Below are 13,773 nucleotides of genomic sequence, written 5' to 3'. Positions count from 1 at the left end.
CCCATGTGCACTAATGGATCATCATGTGTTTTCATCCATTAGAGCACATGGCACATCCACAGGATGTCCACACAACTACACTCCAATTGTCTAGTTTGACCTACAGTACCGTCCTTACATGTTGTATAAAACTACGACCACAACAGGAATGTGACACCTCCCTGGACAAGCAGGGACGGGCTTCTTCTTCTCCTTTTTCTTTTGCTACTGTTTGCTAGCGGACGTCAGCCACCTACAGTTGGAAGAGGCTTGGTGTTGATTGTCAAAGTGGTGAAAATCTGGTGAAATGTGACTCCACGCTTCTTCTTCCTCAGCTCCATTCCGATATATGAAAGACTTGGTGCATATAATTCTGGCTGGGTACTCACCGGAATTATTAATCCCCCTCGTCATCAATTTTCTAACGATTGGCACTTCCGTAAATTAAAAAGGACGCCATCCATACGTCACATCTGAGTCCCTGATTGGTCAAAATTTGACCTGGTTTAACTTTCAATGCGCGTTTTGTATTAGAGCCTGAAAAACGTTTTTAAAAATGTTCGTAGCTGAAACGCAAATATGTACTGTACGCGTGAACACGTGTTGCCAAGGGCGGTGTGGACGTAGATTCAGTGTTCACCGTGACCTGTCTCTCGCAGAATAATGGAAGAAATGTGCACATCATCATTTCCACTCTACGGTTCACTGATCTACGACCGTGATATTTTGTGGGGGTCACCTGCTTGTCCTGTACAGGTTTGACCATTTTTCCCGTGTCCGCCTGTAAGGGCAGTTCAGATGGCGCCTATCTGCTGCAGACCTTTCCTGGAGTCCACAGCGAACCAGGGTCTCGGTCACAGTCGGGTCGTTTTTTACTGCAGATTAATTCAAAGGAATCTTAATTATGTTTCCTCTGCTGAAGTAGAGACGCATACATCTCCTTGGACGGGGCTGCAGTTCAACACAGTCCTATAGGGTCTCTTAGCAGACGCCTTGACCTTTGTTACCGTAGGTACTTCCAGCCGTTCTGCTGGCTGGAGTCCTCCTGAGGTCATGCATGCTCTCAAAGCTGCAGCATTGCAATAGATGGGCCGTATGGCGTGATTAGTCTCTGCCAGACCTCCTCTAGATATGGAGAGTCCAGATTTACCCCCAGGCCCACGCCGCTTGTTCCCCCGCCAATGTCAAGTTGGACTTGTCAGGCTAAGCGTGTTGCTTTGAAACTCAGGCGGACAATAAATCACACGGGGACATAACCTCTGCGCCTGTGCAGACAGCGGACGCTCGTTATTTAGTCTTGCTGCTAGGAAACCAGAGTAACATTGTGTTGTAATCGTGGACATGAACACATCAGCCATTCATCTGGGCTATATCGGAAAGAAAAGCAAAGTGTTGGGGTCGGAGGAAGGGTCCCGCCTGAGCGGATCTACTTCTTTGACATTGCAGTGGCGTCCTCAGGGTCGGTGCCTCTGCAAACCTTCGTCATCCTCCCACCAAAAGCAGTAGTAAAGTTCATGGGACGTCCTTCCCGATTGTTTCCCGTCTTTGTCGTCTGCTTCCCCTCTGAAGTTATGAATGGACACCAAATCCTCCACACGCAGACCAAAATACTCGCGCGCGACCTGAAGGTCATCGAGGAAGGAAGGATGGAGGATGGATGGATGGAAGCTAATGAGGTCAATCTGAGAAAATCTTTTAGCATTTGTCAGTTGAAGGAAAGACTAAAAAAGAGGCTGTGCTGTCTGTTTTAGAACAGTCTGAATTAAACATTTACACTAATGTTGGTCATCTGGTTTTTCTAACAGTAGAGGTTTGCTGTGATGACCCGCCTGCTTGGAGGCCGGGTCTCTTCTGACCGCAAATGGGGGGGGGGGCGGGAGAATTGGGTGATTGTAAGACCGGGGTCACAACACTATTCTGTGAAGTCACACCTTCATACTAAGGATGCAGTGGTCCGCTTCCCCACGTTTCTGTTCAAACCTTGGTGTTTTACCAAACAACAACATTTCTTAAATTGGCTAATTAACAACTAACTATGCAGAAAACCCTTTCAGGTGGCTCAGACTAAGCCTGGGGTGAAGTTATGAGGATAAACATCAAATCCTTGACACTACGTAAACATACCGGTATGCAAAGGGATGCATGGATGGTTTGGTTTAAACCCATCCCTAGTTGGTAGATGCTATAAATCCTTCAATCCATTGTTTTCCTGTTTCTCTTTATTCTAGTATCTTCCTCCATTTTTGTCCCTTAACTCCCTCTACAATCTTTTATCTATTTCAACCATCCAACTATTCAAATGTTCAGTTTTTTCCAGCTGTGACTTTTGGTCCTTTAAATTCTTGAACTTTTCCAGATATTCCAGGATTTCTGAAATACATGCGGAATCCTTGGTGCAGAAGCTCGCTGGTTCGATACCCGACTCTGGCATTTTTCATAAACATATCTTTTTTATTAATGTGCTGTTTTCACTTTATTTGTGGTTAACTTTGATCATTTCTTTATGTATTTTTTTAAATTATTCCCCTTCAAGTTTCATTTTCATTCAGCGGTATAACATTCAAGGCTGCATTTTCTTCTGGAAGCAGCTCCTTCTAGTTCATACTGTGTGCATGCATTACATTTGTTTACTTTAACCTGTTTTTAAGGATCGGTTTGTTCATTTGGTTTATCTGTTCTAATAATTTTTACTAAAACTTACCATAGTGTCTTTTCCGTTTTCCCATATTAACGTTTACATTCTTCCATCTTTGCGTTTGGCATGAACGGTCTTCAGGGACACACGTGAGCTGGAGTTTGAGCATTTCAAGACGATCACTGATCTGTTTTTGGGCAGATTCCCTGAAAAAGCAGCTCAGCTGTAGCCGCTGTTTGTCGTTCCCGTGGCAACGCTTTAAACGCACACCAGTGAAGTGTAAAGCGCTCTCGCCCTGCTATGTACACTTCTGGTTAAGCAGAAAGAAAAACATTAACTTTTTTACTTGTGTTTAGAGACACGTTGAAGCTGGAGAAAGCGCCGTCGCCGTTCACCACACGACCTTTTTAGAAGCTTCGTTTGCGGCAGAAAACAGGAGGCCAGACAAGATCCGACAAACGTGAACAAGTCGTAGAAATATGCCTCCCTTTCCACAGCGTTGACCCGACTCGGGGTTCATGGCGCACACACACACAGACGAGGGTTTTTTCCTGAGCTGCACCCTGCAAACCCGCCACGCTCCGCCTCTGGAGCCTTTCCCATGGAATCCCAGACATTTCTGGCATCCGCTGAAGCCGGGCCGATGGCGTTTCTTCCCCAGAGCTCTCACTGCAGCCATCGTGGCCGCTCGCCTTCAAACAGCGTTCCTCTTTTTCCCTCCTGACCAAACCAACACAACTTCCTGTTGTTGGTTGACATGTTTTCTCTGTCGGAAACGGTTTCTCTGGTGAAATGTTTGCGTTTTTACACGTTTTTTCAGTGTTGAAAAACAGGAAACTGCTGTTTTTATAAGAGCCCAGCAAACGGGCTGACTTCAGGCTGAAGGCTGCGATAAATGAAAAGTAGAGGTTTGTTTCTGCAGCAGAAAGCCGAGGCGGTGAAGCCGCGCAGCTCAACTCCAGCTTTTCCTGTGTTTGACCAACAGCTGTAAGTTCGCCACTGCTAAATAATTGAACGCGCTTATCTGTGGCGAGGCTGTTTGTTTTCTTTGTTTTTGTCTGAGCAGATGGTCATGAACTGCGCTCTCCATAAATCAATGACGTGCTTATGGCAGCAGAGACGGTTTCCCTCTGACTAATGAAATGATCCCCAAACTACAGTCTGAATGGATTTCTTCACAAGAAACGAATGTTGCTGTAAGCTGCTTTATGTCCTCATTCAGGTCCAAACGGACAAAGAGGCTCGTGGTTCTCCTGACGCTAAAGGGGTTCTGTCATTGTTTTCTTGTGGCTGTCGTGTTTTCAGCTCTGTGTGTTTCTTTGCTAAGGAGATTAAGAGCCTCACTTAAATGTGAAACAGGACAAACAGTTCTGCGGTTTCATTAACGACACCCATATTGTATTGTCGGCCACCGGGGTAGGGGCTGTGGGAGGAAATGAAGATTCACGGCTGCGGCGTGCGTCATTTGCCTGTCAAACCAGGCGCTGTAATTGCCCCTCAATAAGAGCCCGCGTTTATCATTTCTATTCCGGTCACGGTAAACTGGATATCCGTCCTCACAGTGACGACGGCAAAAACAAAAAGTGTTTTTCCATGTTGTTGATGTGTTTTCTGTCCATTAACGGAGGCCGGAGCGGGTTAATGAAAGTGTTTACGCCTCCTGCTTTTACTCATTTTGGCCAAAGCCTCCCGCTGCCGTGCCGCTTACCGAGAAAAAACCAGATAAATGAAGTCACGTCCACACAACAAGCGTGTGGACGTGTGTGTTTAAAGCACCGTCTGCAGCTGACGATGCTCCCGGCAGAACCTTCACTGGGAACCTTTCTAGAGACTTTATCTCACCCGTTTAGTTTTAGAATCCCAGCAACTGAGGCCCCGCCCACCTTTAATCTGCAGTTAAATGTATTTACTGCTGTAAAGTCATTTGCAATGAACAAAAACATAATTTTCCTGTTGAAAAGAAGCTTGAAGATGCAGCTCCAGCAGCAGCTCCAGCAGCAGCTCCAGCAGCAGCTCCTGCAGCAGCAGCCCTGCTTCAAGTTAAATGTTTAACCAGCTAATCGCTTTTGGACAAGTTCATGTGTAGTTCACGGAAACGGATGACGTGGTCAACTGGGTGTCTTTATGTGACGTGGATTCATGCAAGTTTCACTTCTCAAACGTTGTCCATACATGCATGACAAAATGCAAAAGGAGCTCCGGTCTGTTTGTTCTGGTCTTCTGCTCCCAAGCGACCTGTTGACCTCTAGGGGCACAGATCCTCAGACTTCACTGCTTTCACTGCTGTTTTTTTTTCTGCCTCCAGTCTTGTTTTTTTTAGTCAAATCTTAGTTTAAATTGTCAGAAAACCTTTTCTTGTGCTTAGAGGTTTTTCTGGACCTTCAGCAGAAAGCCGTCTTCAGAAGAACCGAAGCGCTCCCCTTGTCATGGCGGTGGAATTTTAATGACCACGCAGAATGTCCTTGTTTGGCATCGTCCGCCGTCCAGTGGGATCTGAACGCAAAAAGTCCTGAATCTGCCGTTGTTTTCTGAAAAGCAGAGCAGGAAAACCCTCTAAACGCCGATTATGGACGACTGTGGTTAATGAACCGTGCAAAACCTTCCCCTCCCACTCAGAAATATGTCGTCCCCATATTTACCGGACTCAAACGTCGACAAAAACGCCACCAAATCCGAGCTTGGGGTGCAGTAAATGTGCTGCACAGCAGAAGAGACTGGCTGTAAAGTATGTGAACCCCTCTGTGCAGGTCTTGTTCCTTACTTTTACGGGCCGGTGCTGTCGTGACGGATGTGGTCGCTCCTGTCCGCTTTGGGCCTCAGAGTCTGAAGGGGTCTTTGTGCAGCCCTGCCCCCTTGTCCATGTGAACCCCTCAGCAATGAAATCAAGAGCCAGGCTCGGTCTGGACCTGAGCGGGGAGACCGGGGCCGGTGGGTCCTCCGGCCGTGGAGGTTCACCGGCCCTGTTCGCACCCACTGGACGTCCTGTCGTCACGCTTCAAGGATCTTCAGAAAAAACCTAAGTATAACTGCAGTTTGTAAAGATTTAGTTCATAAAAGAGTAAAAAAAAAGCTCCATCTGACCCTGCACACATCCAGGGATGTGGTGGTGTGATGGTCCACAGCAGAGATGGGCAATCAACGAATTCTAAACGTTGACAGAAGGGCCAGACCAGCAGCAGATGCATGGAGTGTTTTGGTGGTCCACCTTTAAAAGAGAAAGAAAAAACAGAACATCTGGATGAAAACCTGCTTTCTTTTGGATTGACCATTAATATATATTCATGTATATGTGTATTAAAACTGAAGATTTGGGAGTTTTTTTTTCTTTTGTTCTCCAATTGCACCAATGGGTTAATGTTCCTTTGGGTAAAACGTGAATTGGAGAAATGCTACGTTGGAGCTTTTGGAATGACGGGAAACATGACTGTCCAACTCAGAAAACACACACGACCGTCAGGAAAACAGCAATCTGAATGCAGAATGACTCTCTGCTCCTAAACAAAGGTCAGTGGATGTGCACCATCTATGGGGAGACACCAGAATGAAATCAAACGTTGGGATTTTCCGTATAATTCATTCCAGTTTGGCGGGCCAAAGCTTTTTCGGGCTGCATGTGGCCCCCGGGCTGTAGTTTGCCCATCCTCGGTCTACAGGTTCCAGCCTCATCACCTTCCATCTTAACAGATGTGTGGCTGCTGGACTCTGGATCTTCTTCGTTGAAAAGTTTCAAAGATCTTAAGTCCAGATGCCGTGACTCAACTTGAAGACGTCACCAGGACGAATGAGAACCTTGACCGACATTTGGTTGGGTTGAAAAGCCCCAAATGTCCTCTGTAGAGACCAGAGCGAGTTCATTCAGGAGGATGCAGGGGCTGGGAGATGTTCAGGTTTAGAAATGACCTCTATACATTTGCATTGCTGTAGTCTGGAAGACAAAAATGATAAATGTTAGCTTCAAAATTGAACAGAAATCTATTTTTGTTTGGAAAAGTCAATCAGTTTCTTTTATTTCTTGTGTGAATGTGGAGTTTATTAAGAGAACATTGATCCCTCTCTCTTAAGGGACATTTTTTGTATTTCTGTACATTTGCATGTTTCAATGAAGGAGTTTCCTTCAAACGTTTGGTTTGGCTCCAGTTTCTGACGGCGTTCATCGTTGACATAAAGTCCTTTGGGATTCTTGAAGAGGATTCTGTTCAGAGTCCAGAGGCAGTAATGTTCCCAAACCAGTAAACATGACTAAATCCGTTCAACTGTAATGATTTTGGGGTCAAAATAAAGCTTTATTGCATTTAAAATCCCATTCTGATCATTTTCTGATCTATTTCCCAAAAATTTGAAAAAATGAAATACTCAGACATTTTAATCTTCATTTTCTTCAGGAAAAAATCTACAAGAATACGTTAAAAACACCCAAAACACCGTTTTGATTGGAGTCGGTCTTTGAAGCGACGACTTTTTTTTATTGGATTCGTTAAATATATAAAACCTCAGAGATGGAAAAACTGGTGGATTTCTGCAGGAACTCCAAGCGTCAGCTCCAAAAATGTTCTTCAACCTGTATTTACTCATGTTTGAAGCTCTGACTGCCACATTTCATCTTCAGTGAACCAAAAGCAAACACTGCTTTAGTAACAAGATCCGGATTCAAGAAGTGAAGAAGGAAATGGATGAAAATTCATTTTTGCTTCACTAAATTACAAAACGGAACTGTTCTTCTCAAACTTTTGCTCGTGTCTGAAGTTCTGATCCAAAGTCGCTCTGATGATCCGACTGAGTCCGGCGTTTCTTTGTGGGCGTTTCCAAACGCCACTGACCCAAACACAAAAAGGAGGGACACTGGGACTACTTTCCTGTAAATGTTCAGCCTTTAAGGGTTTTGTTGAGCGGCTTCAGAGGCCGCGGTGGTCTTTGGCGTTTCCTCAGGATCGGTCTTCTTCCTCTCAGGAGGACGGCCTCTTGTTCAACCCGTTTCTGCACAAACCTGTGAAAAGCTGCTGACTTGCATGAGCGAGGAGGTGGTGGAGGAGGAGAAGCTGCTGGTTCTGGAGGAGCCAAAGGGTTAATCTCTTCCTTGGAAATGGGAGAGGCGGCTTTGAATGGCGGGCTCCAACAACAGAGCGAGGCATTGGCTGAGGCTGAGGGAGGATCTGCTGCAGGAGCTGTGCTGAGACATGGATCCGGATCCGGAGTCACCGGGGAAACGGCGGCGTTTTGTTCTTTCCACTGCCACAGAGCTTTGTAAACAGCACAGAACGGCTTACTGACAAGAGCCAAAAGAGGCGGTTGGAGTTTGTCAGGACTTGAACATTTTGTCTTCTTGTGGAGAAAGACGGCCGATGTAGAGGAGCGGTGGTTATGTCACCGTTTTGGCAGAAATGCTCCCTGCAGTCTCACGTTGCTTCTGCCCTTCCTGATCTCCTTCCTTTCACGCTCACCTCAGAAAGAGCAGCAGCGCCGTGGCGTTCGCCTGATTGATTACTACATGACGGGAAGCTCACTTTCACCTCCCGCTCCTCCACGCTGACGCTGTTATCTCCTGAAACCCAGCAGATCTTCACCTGAACCTGTTTACAACCATTACCACTCATTAAACCCCACGCTGGCTTTAATCCAGCCGTCATGGAGGATAATCCTTCCTGAGTCGGCTGCGTTTACTCCTCTGAACTCCTCCATTCATCCAACCTTCATGTTCCCTCGTTTAAACGGACCCCACCGAGACGACCCCGAAGCATCAAAGTCTGATCAAAAACGCTGTTTTTAACGTCTTCATGTGGCCTTCTTCTGATGATGGACACGCAGAAAGAAAATTAAACTTAAATTGCATAAATTCTTTAAATTTGCATAGTCAAAAGGTACGTGTGTAACATTTGAGTGTGTGGACAGGCCCCGCCCCTTTTAGATTTGTTATACATCTAAACCTGACAGTAGTGACTGAACTTCCAGCAACTTGTTGCTTTAGGATTTGTGGTGCAAAAAACTACGTTGGGCGGGGCCATAAGCTTCCTGCTCCGCTCAAAGAGAGAGCTCTCAGCAACACGGAGGGTAAGGGGGGCGGGGTTGCTCTGCGCCAACAGTCCTGCCCTAAATTCAGAGGTGAATTTCTAAAGACCTCCTGCTGCTCTGCAGAAACTATGTCCTAGAAGACGACAGACCTTCCTGTTCTTACATTCTTACAGCAGCTGATCGGAGCGGGACCGGCTTTTCCCCGTCATGTGACGTTATTTCCTTCTGCTTTCAACAAAAGGAATTCACTTGATTTAATAAAATGAATTGACAGTCAGTAAAAGTTCACGTGTGTGATGTCCAGGAAACCCATCAGTCCCTCCTGGACCTTCATGAACCGTCGTTCCTGGTTTTATCCAGTTCTGTTCCTCTGAACCTCAAACCCAGAACCGGGTCCAGTGTTTCCCCTTGGTAATGCGTCCCGTCCTGAACCCGGTTTTGGGTTTGTCCCGTCTCACAGAGCCATCTGTCGGCCCTTTGTGCTCCAGCTTTGGACCAGCTGTCCGTGTTCATTTAGTTAATTGGTGAATATTTGTCATTTCAATAGAAGTTTATTTCTGAGTGACCTCCTCCTGCGGCCTTCTGGTTCATCTGCTCCTCCCTAACGGCTCCTCCCTGTTCCTCCTGCAGTGTGCCCGGTTCAGTGCAAACACGGGGCGTGCACCGACGGCGGGCAGTGCTGCCACGATCAGTGCCTGGGGGGCTGCCTCAAGCCCAACTCCACCAGCGACTGCGTGGCCTGCCGGGGGCTCCAGCACGAGGGGAGGTGCGTGGAGCAGTGCCCCAAGAAGTTTGTCGTCTACAAGGGCTGGCGCTGCGTCTCCTCGGACTTCTGCCAGGAGCTGCACCACCGATGCAGGCGGGAGAAGGAGCGCTCCAAGAGCGCCGAGTGTCACGAGTACGTCATCCACAACGGGGCCTGCATCCCCGAGTGTCCCTCCGGCTACACCACCGTCAACTCCTCAGCGTAAGTGGGCTCTCCCGCCGCTCTGATGGTCTGCAGCACAGAGGTTTACGTAAACGGGAGGACGCTCCAGCGCATCCAGAACCCGCTGGACGCGTCCAGGACGTCAGAGGAGATGGGGGATAAAAATAGAAGTTGGGTTTGCACTCAAGAACTTTAGAGAACAGTAGAAACACGGTTTGCTCCTAAATCACAGCCTCGGATCTTTCTGGGTCTCCGTCACACGGAGCATCAGAGCCGATGGGCTGCTGCGTGTTCTAGGTCAGAACGCCGTGTTCCACAGCCACGGTGTGCCGTGGCCTCGTTGACGGGTCCTGGCAGCACGGCTGGATCGGCTGGGGCTTCTGTTCAACACATTGGTCCAGGCAGACGAGCGGCGTGCAGACGAGCGGCGTGCAGACGAGCGGCGTGCAGACGAGCGGCGTGCAGATCCTGCTGCTGTGTTTACGCCGGTCTAACCTTCACTAATCCTCACGGGATTTTCCAGGCCCTTAATCTGCTGCAGGGTCCAGTGCTGCGCTCACGTCCTCCAGAGCGCCAGAGGTTCAGTCAACTCAGCCTCCTCTAAAACGACAGCTCCTCAGGCTCCTGGAGGCTCCTGGTGCTGCTCCTCCACAGACAGACCAGTGCTTCTGTGGCTTGATTTGATTTGAAATGCTTTATTTCAAGCAATCAAATCACGAATAATGCACAAACAGTACAATCAGCAGCTATACATTCATACAGAGACGCATCAAACTTTGGATAATTAGACATTAAATCAAAGATTTGAAAGGGAGAGGAAGGAAGTGAATTTATGTAATCCCACCCTGTTCTACCGTAAACATTTACACGATTTATCAGAATCCGGTTCATAACTTTTAACAGACAGAATTAGGAAAGTATCAATAAATCACAAGAAGAAGATGAATTACTTAATAATTAGATAAAAATAGACATAACTCTATCTTATAAATCAACGTGGCAGATCAGTTATCTGAAATAAGTACAGATTATTTTTATTAGAAAAATCACGACTATTATTAAAAATAAATCTATATCAGAAAAAACAGACAGAACACTGTTTCAGAAATCCTTATAGCATTTGCAAATCAAGTATCAAAAGTTAAAAATGTGCAAATTATTTTTCATCAGAAAGAAATGATGAATCGATTTTTGAATATAATTACAGATCAATCACTTTAACCACCTTCAATAATTGATTAGGCAATTGTATATGCATAAAGGTCCATATTCTGAGGCTAAAGCGCTTTCAGTCTGCTGGACCTTCATCCTCCCTCTGGTCCTCCTCATCCCCCCCCCCCACCCCCACCCCCATTGGCTTTAAGCTAAGCTCTGGAAATGAAAGCCCCCTCAGGATAAGCAGAGCGCCTCCAAGTTATGAGTGTCAGGACTGAACACCAAAGAGGGCAAAGGTCAGGAAAGTTCAGTTTTATTTTCTGGGTTTACAGGTGAAGCCTGAGGTTTAGTCTGACCTTCATATTTTTCAAAGGGCTTTTTTGGCTTGGGGGGGGGCTCTTAATGCTCAGCCAAAGACTTTTGTGTAAGGAAAAGCACATTTTGTCCACAGAGGTGATTCTAAAGCTTTGACTGTGATAAACTGTTCTATAAACTGCAAACCACAAGAAGACGCTCCTCTCCTCCCCCTGCAGGCTCAACTGCAGCCCCTGTGCAGGCCTGTGTCCTAAGGTGTGCATCGGTCTGAAGACGGTGGACTCGGTCACGGCCGCCCAGGCGTTGAGGGGCTGCACCATCCTCAACGGGAGTCTGGTCATAAACCTGCGGGGAGGAAGTGAGTATCTGCTTTGCAGGACATGCAGGAGATGAAAACCTCCCAACGTCAATTGATGCTCAGAGGAAGCAGGATGTTTTCCGCAGCGAGCAGACGTCCCTCATGTTCTCTGCAGACAACATCGCAGCTGAGCTGGAGGCCAGTCTGGGCCAGCTGGAGGAGATCACCGGGTACCTGACGGTGCGGCGTTCCTACGCCCTCGTGTCCCTCTCGTTCTTTCGCAAACTGCGGGTCATTCGTGGGGAAGAACAGGAAGTGGGGTGAGCGTATTTCCTTCCCCTAACGCCAACTTCCTTCACAGGTCTCACTCTGATGGTTAACACGCACGTTTCTTGACAGGAACTACTCGTTTTACGCTCTGGACAACCAGAACCTGCGACAGCTCTGGGACTGGTCCAAACACAAGCTGGCCATCCTGCAGGGTCGCATGTTTTTCCACTACAACTCCAAACTCTGCATGTCGGAGATCCGCAGGATGGAGGAGGTGACGGGGCTGAAGGACAGACGCGTCAAGAACGAGATCGCCTTAAAGACCAACGGAGACCGGGCCTCATGTAAGAAACCGGCTCTGCAGACGTGTCCCTGTCTCAGGGGTTACTATGGCAACAGACACCCGCATGTCTGCGCTGCAACAGATGCAAACAGTGTCGGTTATTGCCGCCACAGTCATTTCCTGTTGTGTGTTTGCACATAACGTCCTGACTAAGAACAAACTCCGGTCAAAGTGCTTATTGAACACGGCGCAGTGATGTCAGAGGTGGGCGGGGCCTGGAGAAGTGGAGTACAAATGAAAATCAGCTCATTTGAACTCTCAGGGGAAGGTTAACGTGTCACCAGCAGATGGGCAGATTTCCATAAGTCAAACCTGACGGAGGAACCCGATTCCCTTTAGAAACGTGTGCAAAAGATCAGGCTAACGTCTGGACCTTCTTTAACGCCTTTGAGCTGCAGGTCCTGGGGGGCTGCTGAGATTAAAACACCTTCTCAAAAATGTTTTCTCCTGAAGGCTCCTCTGATAAATAAAGAAGCTGCCTTTGGAACTAAACTCTCGTCTTTTGGGTTTGCTTGGCTGTCAGGTGAAAACCACGTCTTGACCTTCACCCAGATTCGGACCATGAGCGATAAGATCATGATCAAGTGGAAACCCTTCTGGCCTTCAGACTTCAGGGACCTGCTGGGCTTCATGGTGCTCTACAAAGAGGCGTAAGTCCAGTTTGCTGCTCCAGAGCAGGTCCAGAGAGCGCCAGACTAACCGCTCGTCTCCGTCCCCAGACCTTTCCAGAACGTGACGGAGTTTGACGGGCAGGACGCCTGCGGCTCCAACAGCTGGGTGATCGCTGACGTGGACCCCCCACGGCGAGCCTCGGAGGGGGAGAAGGACCAGACGGAGCCCGGTCACCTCATCATGCCGCTGAAGCCGTGGACTCAGTACGCCATCATGGTGAAAACCCAGCTGTCCGCCTCTGACGAGCACCAGGTCAACGGGGCCAAGAGCGAGATCATCTACGTGCGCACCAACGCCACCAGTAAGAAGGTTTCCAGCTGTTCTGTCTCTGGACAGAGTTTCACAAGAGCTTCTGCCCAGTTTCTGCTGCAGAAAACAAGGATTAAGCAAATTTTTTAATCTCACACCGCAGTAGGGAGGCAATACTTTTAGGATTACTCCAGAGTTTGTTTTTTCTGTCAGAACTGAAAGCAGTGACTCTGAATCCACCTGAATAATCTGGTTTGTTAAACTGACAGATTATCAGTCATCTGTGTAGTGGGTGGGGTCAAACTCAGCTGGAGGCTGTTGGAGCCCCCCCCCACATCAAGGTGGACTTCAGTGGACTTTCTTGGTCTTGTCCACATGTTAGAAGGTCCAGGTGAACACAAAAGTGCTTCCTGAACCCAGGTGACCTTAACAATGTTGGTTTTATTTTTATTTTTTTGCAAAGAGCTGGTTTATAGACTGTCTGAGCGGCCAGGTAGAAACACCCCCCCACCTCCCACCCCACCCCCTGGAGGCTGCAGCAGAACTTCTGCAGAGACTGAATCAGGTGTCAGAAGTCATGGAAGGACATAAACACGATATGTTTATAGGTGAAGTCTGCAGAAGATGCAGATGCTTCCTGACGTCTGGACTGTTTGAAGCCCACATCAGGCGACGGCAGACGAGCCCAGCAGGAAGTGACAAACAGGAAGTTTCGGGATGATTAATAAAGACAGAAACGTTCAGATGTGTTGTCCTTTGATGGCATCATCTCCAACAGAGGCGCCCACACTTGGTTTATGGACCACAGCAAAAACTCACAAACTACACAGTAAGAGTACACAAATCTTTGTTGTGTGATCTTATTTTTGTAGTAATGAGGCGTTTTATTCTGAAGACAGAAAGCTGTGTAAATCTTGTAATAT

General features: G+C 47.5%; 1 protein-coding gene and 1 long non-coding RNA gene across 2 annotated transcripts in view; one reads left to right on the top strand and one right to left on the bottom strand.

Annotated features, from left to right (window-relative positions):
* Positions 1-13,773, top strand: part of LOC101166254 (insulin receptor) — a 39,730-nt gene that overhangs the window by 16,863 nt on the left and 9,094 nt on the right. The window contains exons 3-8 of the mRNA XM_004079529.2: positions 9,251-9,587; positions 11,237-11,376; positions 11,492-11,636; positions 11,716-11,930; positions 12,453-12,579; positions 12,649-12,902. Coding sequence (XP_004079577.1) covers positions 9,251-9,587; positions 11,237-11,376; positions 11,492-11,636; positions 11,716-11,930; positions 12,453-12,579; positions 12,649-12,902 — 1,218 coding nt within the window. The remainder of the gene's footprint in view (positions 1-9,250; positions 9,588-11,236; positions 11,377-11,491; positions 11,637-11,715; positions 11,931-12,452; positions 12,580-12,648; positions 12,903-13,773) is intronic.
* LOC105356293 lies at positions 4,483-9,234 on the bottom strand. The gene is made up of 3 exons (XR_910493.3): positions 5,696-9,234; positions 5,254-5,617; positions 4,483-5,142 (listed from the first exon to the last, which is right to left on the bottom strand). It is a non-coding gene; the product is annotated as an uncharacterized LOC105356293 (long non-coding RNA).

Source organism: Oryzias latipes, chromosome 17, assembly GCF_002234675.1.
Source record: "Oryzias latipes chromosome 17, ASM223467v1".
NCBI lineage: Eukaryota > Metazoa > Chordata > Actinopteri > Beloniformes > Adrianichthyidae > Oryzias > Oryzias latipes.
This window is presented reverse-complemented; position numbering and strand designations above follow the sequence as displayed.